Consider the following 18975-nt stretch of genomic DNA (forward strand, 5'->3'; position numbering starts at 1 on the left):
GTGCACTGTTTGTCTCTAGTTCCGCTACTCCACAGATCACAATGTATATTTAAATTTTTCCAGCTAGCTATACAGCCAAACGTGTGCTTTACCTATTAATCTCAGAATGACCACTCAATGTCCAGATTCCTTCAATAAACAACAACATTATTAGTTTGTTGTAAAACCAGGCTTGTCAAGTAGAAGGCAAAGCTTATTAACATACAGTATGAAATATGAAAGTATAATTATTCTTTCTAAATATACTCATGCACTCGCACTCATTCGCTCACGCGCTTATTCACTTGCACGCACTCTCATGCATGCACACACACACATTCTCACCTAAAATAAGATAGAGGAATTCTGCCAAAAGATTTAGTCAATGGTTCAAGGAAAAATGATAGAAGATGGAGTTCTTGAAATCCCATCTGGTTTGTACGGTTGGTTTCTCAGTGCTAGTCTGTGAAACAATCCATGACGCACTACTTTTCAGATGGATTTGAGGACAACTTGTAGGCACTCAATTGTAGAACATAGAGCAACTTAGGAGCAGCTTCAATTCTCTTCTGGCATTGGACTGACTCTGTAAAGGAAATATTATTTTCAGTAATATTACTGTGGGATACTGAAGCAGATTTGAGTGTGTATGTTTGTGTGTGGATAAGTGACTAATTTAATTGAACTAAAGACACTCAGACTGCAAGGTTTGAATCCTCAAAGGGGTTAAATGTAAAAAAAAAAGCAGGCATTTTGAAATGGAGATGTGCAAGCTAAGATGAGTTGCAGCAGATAGCGTGAATGGAATTTGTATTTGTAGATAAGTTGAGAGGTTGTTTGATTTTTAAAGGGACATGATAAGATGTTTTACAACTGGCAAAATAAATTAGGCAAAGTTATTGAGCAGAATTTTGCCCTAGATTGGCGGGCGGGCCCCAATGGCTCGGTGGCGGGCGGGCAGCCGAACTCCGCTGCCGAAACGGACCCCACCGCCATTTTAAGCGGGCGGGCAAATTAAGGCCCGCCCAGCAGCCTGCCCGATGGGAAGCGCCTATGTGCTTACTGTGCTGGGGGGGGGGGGGGGGAGGATTCCCCATCTGTCAAAGTGCGTTCTCTCGTGCATACGCGCGAAAGAGCGCACTGCTCCCTGAGACTAAGTGCTGTCTCAGAGATCAATGAAAGTTTTACAAACTTAAAAAATATAAAAATTATTAACATGTCTTCCTCATGTGACAATGTCACATGAAATGGGACATGTTAATAAATATCACATAAAACTTATTAAACATTTTTAAAGTGGACATGAAACCTCATCCCGCCAGTGGATGAGGTTTTATGTTTTTTCTATTGCCTGCTGGGGCTCCTGGCCTGCCCGCCAGCCTTAAGGTTGGACGGGCAGAGCCTTTAACTACCTTAATTATCCTGTCAATGACCTTAATTGGCCATTGACAGGTCGGCGGGTGGACAGCTGATTTCGCTGTCCGCCCGCCTTCCTCAAAATTTAAGAGGTGTCAGCTGTGGCTCAGTTGCCTTTGAATCAGAGGGTTGTGGGTTCATGTCCCGCTCCCGGAAACCAAGAACTGTGATTGTACTCGAAAGAGTTGCAATCTGTGACTGTTGATAACTCGAAAGAGTTCCTCAATATTTAAATGGACCGGGATGATGCCGGGGGTTCTTCCCGATGTCATCCTGCGTCATTTTCCTGTCGGCGAGCGGACCCCACCCCCAAATCGCCGACGGGAAAATTAAGGCCATTAAGAAAGGGTGGGCAACATGAAAAATTTTTAAATTCTGGGAAAAGTAACTTCCAAAGCAAGGGTGAATCAATGGCATTTACAGATCAAAAGGGAGAAAATATATTTAAAGAAAGATGGAAAGCTGTATGGTGAGTGGCCCTTTGAGATCTTGAGAGGTGGACTATGTGAAATAGACCTGTGAGAAAGCAGCCTCTAGCCACTCCAGTGAAATGCTGGTTTGGTCCAGAGTGCAAGATTTTGTTAAAAGCCTTGGAGTTCCATTGTCGAGAGAGAAGCTGTGAAATACCTCCCTTACAGCAGCAGTGGGTGCTTGTGGTAGTATTGCTGGAAGTTTTTATAGATCAAGAATCTATTTGGAATATGTAGTTGAGTTTCTAGTCAAGTAGAAATCTTTTGGGAACTGTTATGAGATTAAGTATAACTGTATAACTGTAATCTTGTGTAGTTAACTTTTTCTTTTCTTTTGTTAATAAACGTTTTAATTTAATCTTTAAAATCTCCAAAGGTGGTAGTGGACTCTTTACTTCTGCCTTCAGTGTACATACCTTCTTGTAATAAATACAAACTGCAAAATCATTGTGAAAGCTTGACCAAGTTTCCCTTTTGGATTTGGTTAGCCTCGCAATTACGATCTGCCATATCATAACACAAGCAGTTGATCGTTTTCTTCCTCCGCAGCAAAACCAAGACCAGCCTTAAAACCTAGTTTTCCAGGCATGGTTTATGGCTTTGAAAAAAATCACCATGTGACACCTTTTGTACACAGTCCACCAGGGTCAAGATTCCCTTAAAACTGCCGAATGACCTTTTCTTGTAAAATGCTGTCTCTTCCATTAATAGCTAAGTCCTTGCATTAACCCTCTAAGGGATAGTGTTGTTTAAGAACACAAATTCTTCCAGAACCTTTATAGTCCTTGAAAATGAATCATTTTCTGTGATCAAAGTGTACATGACAACTGAACCAAATCCTGATCCAATGCTGCACACTTCTGTTTCGAAGAACTGGAGAGCTGCCAACCCTCTGATTAGCAGATCCTTCCTATCCCTGACAGCTCCATAAATGGTTGTGGGGCGGCTGGCGTTCTCCTTAGCAAGCTCCTTCCCCCTTTTTTTTTCCCCCTTCCCACCCTGACTTTTTAGTTGGGGAATCTGTAAGGAATCCTGCGCCTTGCATAATTCAGCCCACTAACTCTGTTTCTCTCCACAGATGTTGTTGTTTCTCTCCACAAACATTGCCTGACCTGCTGAGTACTTCTGTTTTTATTTAATTTTCCAGCATCTGCAGTATTTTGCATTCTTATTAGGCTGTATTTAGTTTTGTTCAATGCTTAAACATAGAGAATGATTTTGCTAGGTTTGTTTGTCAGTGTCTTTAAAATCCTAGAGATAAAAACAAAAAGCTAAAAGCTTAAAATCCTAATTGTACAGAAAATATTCCAGCAAAAGTAAAAATGACGAGGAATAGGAGCATCTTCATGACTGTTGATCTTGAGGATGAGTTATATTTGACTGTAACTTTTGCAGTTGTTTAAACATAACTGATCTTTTTAAACCTTTTTTCAGTGCGAGCTGAATGTTCCATTCAAAGTTAAGGCTGGCTATATTGGTAAGTATTTTTTTTCTCTGTTTTGTCTAGGCTGCTGTAATTAACTTATAAGGCCAGAGGATACCCAACCTATTAGATTCAAATGTTTGACGCTTTCTCTCAGATGCCTTCTGCAAGGGTTCACCTCTAGGGTTTTAAACACTCCTTCCCTTGTTCCTCTTCCCTGGGTTGCCACATGCATTCAAGCTGTCCTCCATGCCCCCTCTCTCACCAACTCAGCCGTCAACAGTACCACTGCTTCACATGCCCATAGCAAAGAGTTACAGACATTCAGCCGTCTTTTTGGACCTTCTTGCGAGCTGTTCTCGTTTTAAATCTGCTTTCTGCTGTTTTTGTCTCTTTAAACCTGAAGCTTGGAGCCTTTCTCTCCGCCCCTCACTCTTAACTTCACTTAACAGGACCTTTTCCAGGTTCCTGTCCTTCCTTTGACTAGAAGTTTTCTTTGGACTTTCCCCTCTTCCACACCTCTGGATTTTGGGGTTTTCCTTAGCTTAGGACTGACAATGTAGAAATGGGAAAACACAGAATCATTATCAAGTTGCATGTCCTAGAATCATAAAATGATTACAGCGCACAAGGAGGTCACTTGGGCCATCTCTTTGTGCCGAATCTCTTTGAGAACAATTTAGCCTGTCCTACTCCCTGACCTTTCACCCCTGCGAATGTTTTCCTTCCCAGTGTTTATCCAATTCCCTTTTGAAAGCCATCCTTTCAGGCAATTTCTTTCCCGATTGTAAACACTTGATGTATAACAACAACATCTTGCCTGTGGTTCTTTTGCCAATCACTTTAAGTCTGTTCTTTCTGATTCTTGACTATTATGACAATGGCAATGGTGTCTTTCTATCCTTTCTGTCTAGACCAGTGCTTTCCAAACTATTTTTCCAATGTGACTCCACTTTAACACTTAAAATTAATATGACCCTAGATGCCAGCAAAAACAAAACCAACAAAGCAGCACAGTAACCTTCAGTGTATAATTATTAAAGTTCACATATTATACATCAACATATAGTACATCATATAAATATGAAAATCTGTGTTTTTAAAGCATTTTGTAAAAATGCTACGTGTATTCATGTAGTGTCAGCCAAGTTCCCTATATTGCCTGGTGACAGAGGACTCGGCGAAGCCCCTTTTTCTTTCTCTCCCCCCGCCCCCACACTGTATTAGCTCTTTGCACACTCGCACGCTCACACCCTCCTCTCCCGCCACCACTGCCTGCCCTCCACCCCCACCTTTTTTTGGTCTAGCTGCCGGTGCCTTCGAAACAGTCGAAACACAGTAAAGTTTGAAGTGCCACCGCTCACCTTCCCAGCTCAGCAGCATGACCTCCTGGTTTTTTTTTCTGCTAGTCACTGAGTTACACTTGCCTGTCTCTGCCTGCACCAAGTCAGCACATAGACACCCTGGGCCTGCTCGGTGAGTGCCACTAGAAGTGCTTCCCAAGGTTAAAGCACTCTTTGGGTTCACCATCCACCTCTTTTATTTATTTTTTTATTATTCATCCATGGGATGTGGGCATCGTTGGCTAAGACAGCATTTATTGCCCATCCTTATTTACCCTTGAGAAGCTAGTGGTGGTGAGCTGCTGCCTTGAATAGGTGTAGTCCATATGGTGTAGATACACCCAAAGTGGTGTTTTAGGGACGGGGTTCCAGGATTTTGACCCAGCAACAGTGAAGGAACGGCAATATATTTTCAAGTCAGGATGGTGTGTGGCTTGACAGGGAACTTCGAGGTGGTGGTGTTTCCATCTGTTTGCTGCCCTTCTACTAGATGTCGTGGTCGTTGGTTTGAAAGGTGCTGTCTAAGGAGCCTTGGTGAGCTCCTGTAGTGCATCTTGTAAACGATACACACTGCTGCCACTGTGCGTCAGTGGTGGAGAGAGTGAATGTTCATAGATGGGATGCCAATCAAGCAGGCTGCTTTGTCTTGGATGGTGTCCAGCTTCTTGAATGTTGTTGGAGCTGCACTCATCCAGGCAAGTGGAGAGTATTTCATCACGCTCATGACTTATGCCTTGTAGATGATGGACAAGCTTTGGGGAGTCAGGAGGTGAGCTACTTGCCACAGGATTCCTAGCCTCCTACCTGCTCTTGTCGCTGCAGTATTGGTATAGCTAGTCCAGCTCCGTTTCTGGTCATTGGCAAATCCCAGGATGTTGATAGTAGGTTATTCAGTGATGATAGTGCCATTGAATGTCAAGGGGCGATGGTTAGATTCTCTCTTGTTGGAGGTGGTTATTGCCTGGCACTTGTGTGGTTCCTTGCCACTTGTCAGCCTATTGTCCAGTTTTTGCTGCATTTGGACATGGACTGCATCAGTATCTGAGGAGTTGGGAATGGTGTTGAACATTGTGCAATCATCAGCGAACATCCCCACTTCTGACCATATGATGGAAGGAAGGTCATTGATGAAGCGGCTGAAGATGGTTAGGCCTAGGACACTACCCTGAGGAATCCCTGCAGTGATATCCTGGAACTGAGATGATTGACCTCCAACCATTTTTCTTTGTGCTAGGAATGACGCCAACCAGTGGAGAGTTTTCCTCTGAATCCCATTGATTCCAGTTTTGCTGGGGCTCCTTGATGCCATGCTCAGTTAAATGCTGCCTTGATGTCAAGGGCAGGCAATATGTTCAAAGTCATGAGGGGTCTAGGCAGAGTAGATTAGGAGAAACTGTCCCCATTGCCAGAAGCTTTGTGAACCATAGGATATTGATAAAGAAGCAAATGTGACATGAGGAAGAACCGTCTTCATGCATCAAGTTAGTTGAGATCTTTACTGCGTTGCCTGAGCGTGTGATGGAGGCAGATTCAATCATGGCTTTCAAAAGGAAATTGGATAAGCACCTGAAGAGAAAATTTGCAGGACAACTGGGAGAGGACAGGGGTATCAGGGTAGCTGAGTTGCTCTTGCAGAGAGCTGACACAAATTGCCCACTTCTGTGGTTGTAACCATTCTATGATGATAGGTCAGAGCTGGAGTCAGGTGCTGAGGAAGGAGATGTGGCTATTTAAGTAAGTCTTGATAGACAGTTGATCAAACAACGCTTCCATTTTCCACCCTTCCCATACCTTCACAGGGTCCACCTACGACCCTTCCCTTCCTTAAGTTCTCTGAATCCATTTCTATGGATAGGATATCAACTAATATTTACTATTAGCCTACTGACTCTCACACTACCTTGACTATTTGCTCACGTCCTGCTGCCTATAGGGACTCTATTCCATTCTTTCAGTTTTTTAATGTCTGTTTCATCTGTGCTGACAATGCAATTTCCATGCTGGTGCTTCCAATATGTTTTAGACTTTTTTCCTCGACTCTTTCCCCGCTCACCCCCAACAATGAGGTTGGAAGGGCTGTTGCTTGTATCCACTCCCTTTCTGCTCTCAATCCTTCCCCTCCCGTGCAGAACCATGATAGGACTCCTGTCCTCGCGTTCCACCCCACCAGCCTCCATGTTCAACACATCATCCTTCACCATTTCTGCAACCTGCAGCATGATGACATTGCCAAATAAATCTCCCGCTTCCCCTTTCAACACTCTGAAGGGTCTGTTTCCTCTGCAACATCCTGGTCCACTTCTCTATCACCCCTTCCCATGGCATCGTTCCATGCAAGTGCAGCAGATGTAACACCTGCCATTTTACCTTCTTGCTCTTCACTCCAAGGCCCCAAACACTCCTTTATGTTGAAACTGCAATTTACTTGCACTTTCAGTTGAATCTACTGCATTCACTGCTCATGATTTGCTCTCCTCTATATTGGGGAGACCAAACGCAGGCTGGGTGACCGCTTTGCAGAATATTTCCTTTCAGTCTACAAATATGACCTGAGCTTCCAGTTGCCTGTAATTTTAAGTCTCCACCATGCCACTCTGATCTCTCTGTCCTTGGCTGAGAGCCCAGACATCCATTAAAGCTGTGCCCCCAGGGAAAACAATGTTTGGTTGACAGCTCTGGCTCTCTGATCTAGTCTGTCAATTGCATGATGTTTATTTATACAAGATAAAGAGGATTCAGATTGGCATGGGTATGGCCTTTTAAACTTAGCTTTCAAAAGGTTCCCTCATCCAGACTATGGTTCACGACACCTCTGAGGTGCTATGAACCACCAGTCCTTTAAAAGCTGGCCCAACTCCATGAAAACTACGGAGGACTAGGCCATGCCAATCCCAGCTATGGAGCCAGCCAGGTCGGGAGTGCAGGGTGAGGGGCTCATGACCCGCAGCAGCGCTCATCCTAAACCCACACTGATGAAAATTGGAGCCCTGGAAATAGGGTCGGGAGTCCTGGCTGTCATTTTCACACCTCCATGGAGCCTCCCCATCTCCATGAAAATCCAGCCCATTAACTGTTTCTCTCTCTATAGATGCTGCCAGACCTGCTGGTGTTTCCAGCATTTTCTGTTTTGCCTTACTTGCTCCTTAGTAGGCCTTAAAGCAGACCAGATTGTCACTTCAAATTTTTAGTAGACTGTATCAATCTTTGTTACTTCTGCACTATTTCTGGGTATCATTACTTTCTATAACCTTTGCTGTTTGAGTATTTATAAGGGGAAGGTGGTGGCATAGTGTTATTGTCACTGGACAGGTAATCCAGACACCCAGAGTAATGCTCTGGAGACCTGGGTTCAAATCCCACCAGGGCTGGCAGAATTTGAATTCAATAAATATCTGGAATTAAAAGTCTAATGATAATCATGAAACCATTGTTAATTGTCATAAAGATCCATTTGGTTCATTAATACCCTTTAGGGAAGGAAATCTGCTGTCCTTCCCTAGTCTGACCTATATGTGGTTGACTTTTTTTTAAAAAAAGATGCCCTCCGAACAGCGATGCCCACATCCCACGCCCACGAATAAAATTTTTAAAATGAGCTGAGAAATGAGCCAGGGCAATGTTAAAGATGTGGTCTTAGCGATGGCACAAGTGTGACACCAAGGTTGCGAACAGAATTGCTTAATCTCTCACTTGCCAAGGAGAGGGATGGAGTCAGTATCTAGCGAACACCGTTTTGGTGTGGAGACCGAAAACAGTGGCTTAAGTCTTCACACTATTTAATTGGAGGAAATTCTTCCCAAGAATTCTTCTCCAGTACTGGATGTGGAATAAACAGTTTGTTAATTTAGCAACAGTGGTGGAATCGAGAGAGTTGATGGTGTGGTAGAGATGTTGTCAGCATACATGTGAAAACTAATGTTGTGCCTTCAAATCATGTCGCTGAAGGACAGCATATAGATAAGAAATAGATGGGGGGTGGGGTTGCAGGATGCCAAAAATAGTTCCTTGGAGGACATGGACTATTTGGGAACCATTGCAAGTGATTCTCTAGTTATGATTTAGATAGAATAAGAATGGAACTAGGTGAGAGTAGGCCCACCTAGCTAAATGACTGTGGAAAGGAGTTGGAGGAGGATGGTGTGGTCAACTGTGTCAAAGGCTATAGACAAGTCAAGAAAGATGAGGAAAAGTTTCCCTTTGTCACGTCACATTGGATGTCATTTGTGACTTTGAGAGCTGTTTTAGTACAATGGTAGGGGCGGAAACCTGATGGGATGGATTCAAACAAGAGTTCTGGGAAATCTGGTAACAAATTTAGGAAACGACAACACATTTAAGGAGTTTGGAGTGGAAAAGGAATTTGGAGATGGGATGGTAGCTTGCAAGGCTGGTGGGGTCAGTGGTTGTTTGTTTTTAAGGAAAAGGGTGATGACAGCAGAGTTAAAAGTTCATTTCATAGCAAATCGCATCTGCTTGTTTCTGCTCATTCTGCTAAATTGTCTGTCTTGCTGGTGTTTTTTACATTCTTTTGCCTTTTTCAAACTATGTAATTTTCTGTTATCAGCAAATTTCAACATTGTGCTCCCCATGCCCAAGTCCAAATCTATATATACTGAGAACAAAAGTAGAGGAGCACTCATCCCTAAAGTAAAACAATTCTAACTCTTGTCCAATCCAAGCAACTCCTGCTTATGCTGTTTCCTGTTATATAAGTAAATTTCTATCCATGCTAGATTTCTTTGTACCATACACCTGATTTTTTTTTAAACAAGTCTGCTGTGAGCTGTCTTGTCAAACACCCTCTTAAAACCTATGTACAATACGTCTGCATTTCATTCAATTGTCAAGTTGGTTACGTCAAATAAAGAACTCTGTTAAACTTGTCATGTTTGTCTGAATCTCAGTCTATTAGATAGAACTTACATCATCCATAGACTGATGTGTTCTTTACAAGGGTTTCTTCACCTGGACATGAGGAAGAGTTTCTAAAGATCACCCAGTGTGATACCATTCTGACGTACCTTTTAGATTTTTGGCTGCCTATTTTAATTCCTATTTAACAAAAATTGTTGTTTTCTTAGCTAAACTTGAACTGAAGATACCATGGAAGAATCTTTACAGTCAAGCAGTGGAAGCTACATTGGATGGAATCTATTTGCTCATTGTTCCATGTGCCAGTAAGCAAAATGCATCTTGTAGTACTTTGGTTGTTTGTGCTAGGCAGAGTACAGACCAACCCAACCAGCCCGTGCTTGCAAGACCAAAAATAAAATATCCACTGTTTGATGTGATGCTGCGATTTAGCAGCACTTGCTGAACAATCCTGAGTGCTAATAGCTATACTAACAACCGATTTTAAGCTAACCAGTGGAGCTTGGCTGCATGTGTTTACCACTTTGTGCAACTTTCCAGAGTGTTGGGTTGTTGAAGATGCTCATATATGGCAGCGAGTGCTCTAAAGGCAGTCGATCAGTAAAGCAACTTCTGGGTTTTTGCATTTGGTTTTCCCACAGAATTCCAGATTTTGTTCAAGCTCCTTTTTGGTAAGGAATGTTGTAACTCACCATCACCTTCTGTCGGGCAAGTAGGGATGAGCAACAATTGCTGGCCTTATCAGTGATGCTCATATTCCGTGAATGAATGAAAGACAAAGACTTTTGAGGTCTAGTCTTCATAAACCTAAACATTTAATGTCTTGTCTGCAGAATTTCTACTGTTTCCTACAGCATTTGTTTTAGTTTCACAGGTTAGCGAGTTTATTTTAGAAAGATTGGAATATTCACAAGAGATTCTGATTTCAGTCTAGCTCAGCTTATTGCTGGGTTGGCAGGTGAAGCTTTTTTTGCTGTGAATTCGTTCAAAGGTATTTTTACTACTGTCATATATTGGGAGAGAGCATTGATTCTGATGTTTTTTCTACTGTCCTACATTGGAACAGGTAATTAAAACATCTTGAAAAATCTTTTTCTATTGTCCTACATTGGGAAGGCGCATTGATTCTGGTATTGCCTTTTCGCAATTTTTACCAGAATTTGTAATTGAAGCAGAGATGTCAACATGCAGGAATAGCTTAGGTAGGCACTTGAAAGAGAAATATAGGGAGATGGAAAGAGGCAGACGTGTGATTAGGATACAACCAGTGTGAACAGTAAACAGCAGACTGTTGGGCCAAAAAGTCTGACTATGTTTTGTAATTTCACACAGTTCCAATGTGAGCTACAGTAGGTAAAGCAATTCTAAAGCAAGATTTCTGTTCATTACTTGAGTACACAATTAGTGTAAATGGGTGCAAACTCAAATACAATTTTTAATCAATGGGCTTGAAATTCATCAGCAATTTTATCCTCTAGCTTGTTGAGGTCAGTGGTGGTTGGTTGGCATTGCAAGGTTCCCATCTGATTTTAGTGTGTTTTTTTTCCATCGGCGTGTGTAAATAGAAATTTTTGGCACTGACAGCAATAGGAATAGTGAACAGTCATCATAAATCAGTCAACAGCAAAAAGTACGTATAAAGCGCTCACAGTTTGTAGAATGTGGAACCACCTGGCAGCAAGTTAGTCCTAAAGTCTTTATCACAACCATTGTCAACTAACAACAATTTAATGAACAGAAATCTTGCTTTAGAATTGCTTTACCTACTGTAGCTTACATTGGAACTGTGTGAAATTCAAAAATGTAGTCAGACCTTTTGGCCCAACAGTCTGCTGTTTACTGTTCACACTGGTTGTATCCTAATCACACATGTCTGTCTCTTTCCATCTCCCTATATTTCTCTTTCAAGTGCCTATCTAAGCTATTCCTGCATGTTGACATCTCTGCTTCAATTGCAAATTCTGGCAAAAATTGCGAAAAGGAGTACCAGAATCAATGCGCATGGCTGTGGCCCCCTCCCCTCCACTGTCATGCACTCACCAGCGCTGCACACAGCTCTCCTCTCGGTGGCCTGCTCTCTCAAACCTACCCCCAAATAACCGCGCCCCCTCCCCCCCAGCCCCCAACTCTCTCAGGCAGGTCAGCACACGTGCCAAAGTGTCCCAAGAGTTGGTCACCCTGCTGCCCAAACCATTGAATTCGAGCATTGTTGTCACCAGGACTGCTGCAATTTTATAGTGGCCTCGCCAGAACCCATCAAATATACTATGTTCATTTATAGTCTGAAACATTAAGAGCTGAAGAAAGAGCAATGAGATTCATCACTAGAGTCAAAGGTTTGATAAAATGTGAAATAGTTCAGTTTTTTTTCTCTGTCACTGCACATTAATTTAAGGAAATCGACTATTGAGATACTAAGAAAAATCCCCATTGCATTGTTGCTTCACCAGTGTAAGTTTGCGTGACCTGCACTGATCAGGTATGTCTTAGCTGTAAAGCAAACTTGCAAAACTGATTGTATTTTTTCACTGTGCAAATCTTGCTAAGCAATTCATTCTTCAAAGTGCTGAGATGTTTTCCTGAGTTGTAATAAGATGCTAGATATATTGTAGAATCCGAGTTCTTCACTGACCATTAGTTGGTGTTGGTATATATCATCTAACAGTCAGATGGTACAGAATCATTCTTGCTAGATTATTTTGCTTTAATAACTTGAAAGTGTCAGAAAATATACTTACAAGGTATATCACTCTTGCAAGAGTCAGTCTGATTCATTATTATTATTAAGCAACAAAAATTTCAAGCAAAATACAAATGAACTCTAGATATCACAAGTCAGTGTATTTGTGTGCCGTTTTTGAGTAGTAAAATTGTACATGGCCAAATGAATTTTAACTATATTGTACAATGTAAATGCATGTGGCATTGTATGTAAGTTGTCATGACTGCTAACACTTGTATTTGTAAGTTGCGTTTTTAATTTGTTTTAGGTATCCAATACGATGCTGAAAAAGAGGAATTGCAGCTTCAAGAACTGAAGCAGAGAGAATTGCAAAGAATTGAAGAAGCTAAGCAAAAGGTTGCTGACAAAGGTACAGTGAACTGATTATATGTGTACCTTTCATTCGTCACGGCATAATATTTATGTTCTTATCAGCAAACGTCAATGCTATACAATGAAAGAGTAGAGAAATAAAGAATACCATGTAGGGAAGATGTCCAGTTGGTAAATATACCAGTGTGTACCTCATATATGCCTAAACTTGTATAAATCTTGCTCACATTCAACTCCACATACAAATGGATTGAAGTTTTGGTAGTTGGAGGTAATAGAGGAAAAAACAATCATTTGAGGTATCATACATGAAACAGTGACTCAATTCTGAAAAATGTTTGAATTTAAAAGGTCTCTCTGATCACTCCATAGATTAGATTAAACTGCTGTGTATTTTATGCCCTTCTGTCTTTTTTTGTTTCAGATTTCCAGCATTTGCATTCTTTTTTTTTTATTATTAGTTAAATTAGCTGTTTTAGCCATTAGGTACTTTGAATAGTGTGCCACTTTTGGGTGGCGGGGAATTTTATTTTCCATTGAATGAAATGACTTAAAATACTGAGGGGCATTTAATGGAGGTGACAGAGGGATCTCTGCTGTTGCAGCCTGAGCTGGCGAGAGACCCGAATTGCATCCCTTGGGGAAGGCCTGCTGAATTAGGGGCAATCAGACAATTAACAGACCATTAGCTGGCCTTCCACAGAATCAGGGCATTGTGGGTAGGATGCTCTGCCAACTGAGTTGCCGACCAGTCAGACACAGGCAAACCTTTCACTCAGCAGCGCCACTAGGGAAATGGTGGCTGCTACAGGAAATACTCACCACTGGCCCAGGATCGCAGAGTGACCTATGTCAATGATGTGATGGCGGGACGGGTTTTGCGGGATGGGGCCCCGTATGTAGGGAGGTCAGCAGTAAGGGCAATGGGGTGGCTCTTGGTGGGCTCTCCCTTCCCAATGCTAGGTCCCTTGATCAGACATTGAGTGCCTTTGAACGAGGAACCCCCTGGGACCACAAGCAACAGGTTTGCTTATCGTGCTCTCCACGTGGCATCAGATCCACCTGCCAGTGGTAGATGGATGAGGCCATTAATTGCCCACTTAAGGGCCTCCATTGGTGGTGGGCATGAAGGCCGCCCACCCATGGGTCTTCCTGCCACGACCTTAATCAGGGTGGAAATGAGAAGGTAGTGGGGTCTCCACCCTCCATCATCCCATGATATTAACTGCCCTATTCCCCTTCAAAAGCATAAAACATTGCCCAATTGCAGTCTATGGCATCATTTTTGGTGTGATCTTAATTTATTTTCTGCTGTTGACCTGACCTGAGATCAGTTAACTCATCACATACCAGGGATTCAATCTGCAACATTTCTGCATTTTGTAGATCAATACCACAACCATTTACCAGTACCGATACCATTTACCCATGGGAAATCACAGATTTCTAGATGTACTTTTAGAAGTGTAAAGGAAAAGCTTTGACAGATTATGAACCAAATCACATGATTTCCCCTTTATGTATGAAAATATAATCTAATATCCAGTTCTGTAACATTTATTCTTCATTTCATGGGATGTGGGCATCGCTGGCAAGGCCAGCATCTGTTGCTCATCCCTAACTGACCTTGCTAGGTCATTTCAGAGGGCAGATCAGAGTTATTCACATTGCTGTGGGCCTGGAGTCACATGTAGACCAGACCAGGTAAGAATGGCAGATTTCCTTCCCTAAAGGACATTAAAAACCTATCTGGTTTACTACAAGAATCGGTGATAGTTTCATGGTCACCATTACTGAGGGTAGCTTTATATAGCTGCCATGGTGGGATTTGAACCCATGTCCCCAGAGCATTAGTCTGTGTCTCTGGATTACTAGTCCAGTGACATTACCAATACGCCAACATCCTCCCCTCTTAAGAGAAAGGAGTGACCAGTTAACATTGCAGAGTATATTAAAGTGTTGTAGTAACAGCCTTTTAAGTTATATTTAAAACTTTATAGTGCATTTTAACTAATTTACAACTCCTAAGGTGTTTTAGTTGCAAGCTGCCCTAAATGTTGATCGAAGCTCTGTTAACTTTTGAATTTATTTTAAAATATGAGTAGGTAACTTTCTGAGTATGCACTTGTGACATGTAACATTTCCTGCTACATATTGGAAACTATTGGATATTTTCACAATTTTCTGATGATGATTGAAGTTCCTCCTGCCAGAACATTTTTGAAGATGGAGGAAAAATAATGAAAGTAGTGTGATTATTGCTGTTTTTAAAATTGAATTTCATTTTTACAGAAAATCCAAAAGAAGAAGAGCAAGACACTTTCGTTGAAAAAATAATTACTCAGGTTATTAAGAATTTGCAGGTCAAAATTACCAATATCCATATCCGTTATGAAGATGATGTGAGTATTTAGTTTCTTCCTATGTTTAACTTAGGTTCTTTGCGTTTGTGATGAGATTTGTTTTTCTTTCAGTTATGCTTTTAAAGACATGCACGTTTCTTCTGAGACACTTATTGCAGAAAAGAAGTTTTATCATAGTGTTAAAATTGCAATGTCTTTTTAATGATACATGAGATAGTACAAATATTGTAATCTAGTTAAATTACAATAGTAAACAATTGTGAGGGTCCTCCAGTTTTCCTCTTCTCCTCCTCACTGTAAGAGACAGTATGCTTTACTTGATCCAGAGTCTCTGGAGCAGGAACGAAACCTGCATCTGTTGGCTCTCAGGGCACTGGCTTGTGCAGCTGAACTAACTGCCTATTTTATGCTTGGTAAAATTTTCAGTGACTGAACACTTATAGTTCTGAGCTTGAGATGAGTTATGTTTTTTAAAAATGAGTTTTTCTTTCCTGATAATGCAATAATTTGAAGTTTCCATTGACAATATGCTGTGGAGGAAGCATGAGAGTCCTAAATGAGTGAGTACATCTTAAATAAGAAAGAAGAAAGCTGACACAGAAGTAATGTATAATTTGCTTTCCACTTTTTCACAGAAGACTAAATTTCTCACACCTGACTGAGATTCCCTAAAACATTTTCTGGCAACATGATCTATAAAATTGCCATGTTAATAAGTTTTTGCATACTTACTGAGACTTGCTTGTTGTTGAATAAGTTTAAAAACGTAGGGTTCTGCATCAACACTCAATTTTAAGACAAGTTATCTGAGCACATCTTTTATTAGGATGAGAAAAATAGCATAAAAATTCAGAAAGCTAGAAACAAATTATCAGCTTAATTTAATGGAATGATTTTGAAGAAAGTTGGATTTTCTGCATAGACTTATGTGGTAACAGATTTTGTGATCAGTGAAGGTGAGTGTTATTTCTTTATTTAAGTCACTGACAGCTGCCCACAATCATAGGCTTTTGATTTGAAGACTTGCTCTGATACAATGCACAAGTGCCATGCAGTATCTGTGGTCTCTGTGAGCAAGGCAAGAAACATTGAGGCTAATTAACCAATCAGATTGAAGAATCATCACTGAACCACACAGAATCTAAGCCAAGAAGTATAAAACAGATTTAAACCATGTGTAGAAAGTGAAATTGATTGGGAAAGACAAATGGAACAGAGAACCAAGAGACTGACTGAATTAATTTTTTTCTTTTTAATCTTCAACACTATTAAGTTATGAGAGAATGAGACTCCACATTTGTAAAATTAAAATTTCACAGCCTAAGCTGTTAAAAATTCACTCACTCCTGGATGCACCAGTCCAAATGTTTTCTGGTGTCTTTAATGGGCAACAATTGGGCAAGTACCCCAATTCACACCATTGCATTGATATCACTATCAGGACTATTACAGCATACCCTGTGGAGGAGGGGCACATCTCTGACAGTGACTTCCAGATTTCTGTTTTTAACTACACGTTCAGCCAGCAGACGTTGCTGCCCAATTTACTCAGTTGTAATGGAGTTGCAATGGTGAGGGCTATTAGCCTCACTGTTATTAATGCAAAATCCGGGCAATGAATTAATCACAGGTTATAATTTTAGGAAGAGAAAGTCTTGAGATGGGTGATTCAAATTTGCCATTACGATTACTCAGTTCTGAGTTTGTCACCGTGGGCTGGACTTTCTTGTCCTAAATTAGGATGGAATGGAGGTGGCATGGCAGAAAAATTGGTGCTGAAAGCCTGCCTGTCGGTTTGCTGCCTATGTTCCTGACTCTGCTGACTTTCCCAGGATGGGGGAAGAGCAAGGAACGGAGAAGTGAAGTTGCTCACCTAGTTAATTGGGTGTGGTGAGGTCATTAGGGAGCTTGTTAAGTGTTTGCCTTCTGATATTTTCATAGGGGCAGGCAGCCTTTAGGAGTTTCCTGAAGCTGATTAGTTGCAGCCTGGTTTAAACAAGGTGATGGCACTGAAACAATTTTATTTGATGCAAAAAGAAAGTGGAAGTTTGAACTAAAGAACTACTGAGCAGTAATTAAATTTTAATAACCAACCTTTCCGACCCTATTCCGGGTCACAACTCTCCATTTGTTCTGGCTACTTTGAAGGTGAAGATTCTCTCTCTTTCATAGTTATGGCTGTAGATTTGGGCGAGAATGTGGCCAGCTCCCCTGGTTTTCCTCCATTATAGCTCACCTAGCCACTAATTGGGCAGCAGACCTGTCTCTAGGGTTATTAAGATCCTGATCCCATGAGAATTGTGCTTCATGGTAGGCTGGAAATGGAGACAGAAACATGATGCGGGATTGGTTCCCCCTTTCAATTCCTGCATTTGATGAGGAAAATTTGGCCCAGTGTCTTCGAGTTTTATAATGCAGTGTGCACTAGAGGGATCTGAGAAATGAGAATGATTTATTTCTCAGAAGGTATGTGGAGTTTCATCTTTACAAACCAGACCAGTTAATTTAATTGACATGCTGGAAGTGATAAAATTTAAAAATCAAAGTTTTTAAAATTTTGTGTATGGTAACAAGTTAATTCTTTGCAACCACAAAAGGAAAACTAAATAGCAACCTGTTAGCATTAGTAAGGCACAACAAAATTTGTATCAGTTTCTATGCCACTTAAAAGGATGTTGGCTACATTGGATAGCCCCTGAAAACAGGCAAGGGGATTGTGATATATGATTAACCCACACCCCTTTGATGTAATGCAGGCAGTGTGCCAACTTCATGTTACTTGTTTGACTGATTGCTGCACTCTTCATTGGCTACACGCATCAGCAGTTGGCTCCAAACCATAATTTCTATGCACAGGGTTGGTGCAAGACCCTTAGGCATCCTAGGTGAACTTTCATCCTGGTGCGCCCTCGCTTCACTAAGCTACGTGACGCCAGTGTTCCCTTATCAAGGACTGTGCATTAACAAAAAGCACACATGCACAAACGCACATACACAGATAAATATGAGGTTCCTTTAGTAACGAAAAGGCAGGCATGCTGTATTTGCAGTTTTCCCCAGAATGACTCTTATGAAGCAAATCCACACAATACAGGGAATCACTGACCACCAATGCAGCAGACAAGGCACAGGGAATTTTGATGAAAAATGCTATTAAACTTCACGTGAAACTCTTTGAAGCCCATTTTATATTATGTTAGTGCTGCCAACTCCCAACAGACAGAAAAAGCAGTTTTAACATGCCTTATGCAAATAATGCCTTTAGTTTTACCTTAGTCTGACTCAAACCAAATTCCTGACCAGTATTAACAGAACAGAGAGGAAACTGAAATCTAAATATTAATGAGAATAATGATCAAAGTCATTGATAACATATACAATTACTGATGGTTCAAGTAATAGTTCAAATGGAGTGACAATGCGGGCGCTCCCAAGCACTTGTTCCACCTGAAGAGTTGCTTCAAAGCTAATGAGGGCCCAATCCAAGAACAAATCATGGCCACCAAATGCAAGACTGCTGCACGACAGGAATAAGGTTCCCCAAGAGTTGGGTGGGGGGAACCGAGAGCAGCATGGTGAAGTCCTCCCTTCAGCCACCATCATTGGCAGCCTGATAGCAGGAGAGGACAAGCTGAAAGTCCCCTGGGACTGGCAAGAGTTGTGATTTGAGGAGCAGTGAGTGTGGGAGTGACAGAGCTGCTCTTCCTAAAGCAGATTCTGTTTCTCCCACACTTTGCTGTTCTGTAGTAGAAGGATCTGGTGCCTAAAGTGTTAACATGAGACTGAGTACAATACTGCTTGGTGATGTAAGAAGGCACATGATCTAGAGCTAGGGCTAGTCTGCAGACAAGTACCAATGTGTAAGGGCCTAGTATGGAGTCCTCTCCATACCTACTGTAAATATGTACATAGTTAAGTATTGTTAATAAAGACTCCTTGCAACTTATACAAGACTGCCTCATGATGTCCACACAGTATCCTTCAAGCATAGCAACAACAGAATATATCATGGTGACAGCAATAGAATCTTGATGTTCCAGCTCCTGCAACCACT

General features: G+C 41.4%; 1 protein-coding gene across 5 annotated transcripts in view; it reads left to right on the forward strand.

Moving 5' to 3' along the window:
• vps13a (vacuolar protein sorting 13 homolog A) overlaps positions 1 to 18975 on the forward strand; it is a 523321-nt gene that overhangs the window by 40206 nt on the left and 464140 nt on the right. For all 5 annotated transcript variants that reach the window (XM_078567491.1, XM_078567508.1, XM_078567499.1 and 2 more), the window contains exons 3-6: positions 3300 to 3342; positions 9713 to 9808; positions 12494 to 12595; positions 14851 to 14960. In XM_078567491.1, coding sequence (XP_078423617.1) covers positions 3300 to 3342; positions 9713 to 9808; positions 12494 to 12595; positions 14851 to 14960 — 351 coding nt within the window. The remainder of the gene's footprint in view (positions 1 to 3299; positions 3343 to 9712; positions 9809 to 12493; positions 12596 to 14850; positions 14961 to 18975) is intronic.

Source organism: Cetorhinus maximus, chromosome 2 (genome assembly GCF_964194155.1).
Source record: "Cetorhinus maximus chromosome 2, sCetMax3.hap1.1, whole genome shotgun sequence".
NCBI classification, from domain to species: domain Eukaryota; kingdom Metazoa; phylum Chordata; class Chondrichthyes; order Lamniformes; family Cetorhinidae; genus Cetorhinus; species Cetorhinus maximus.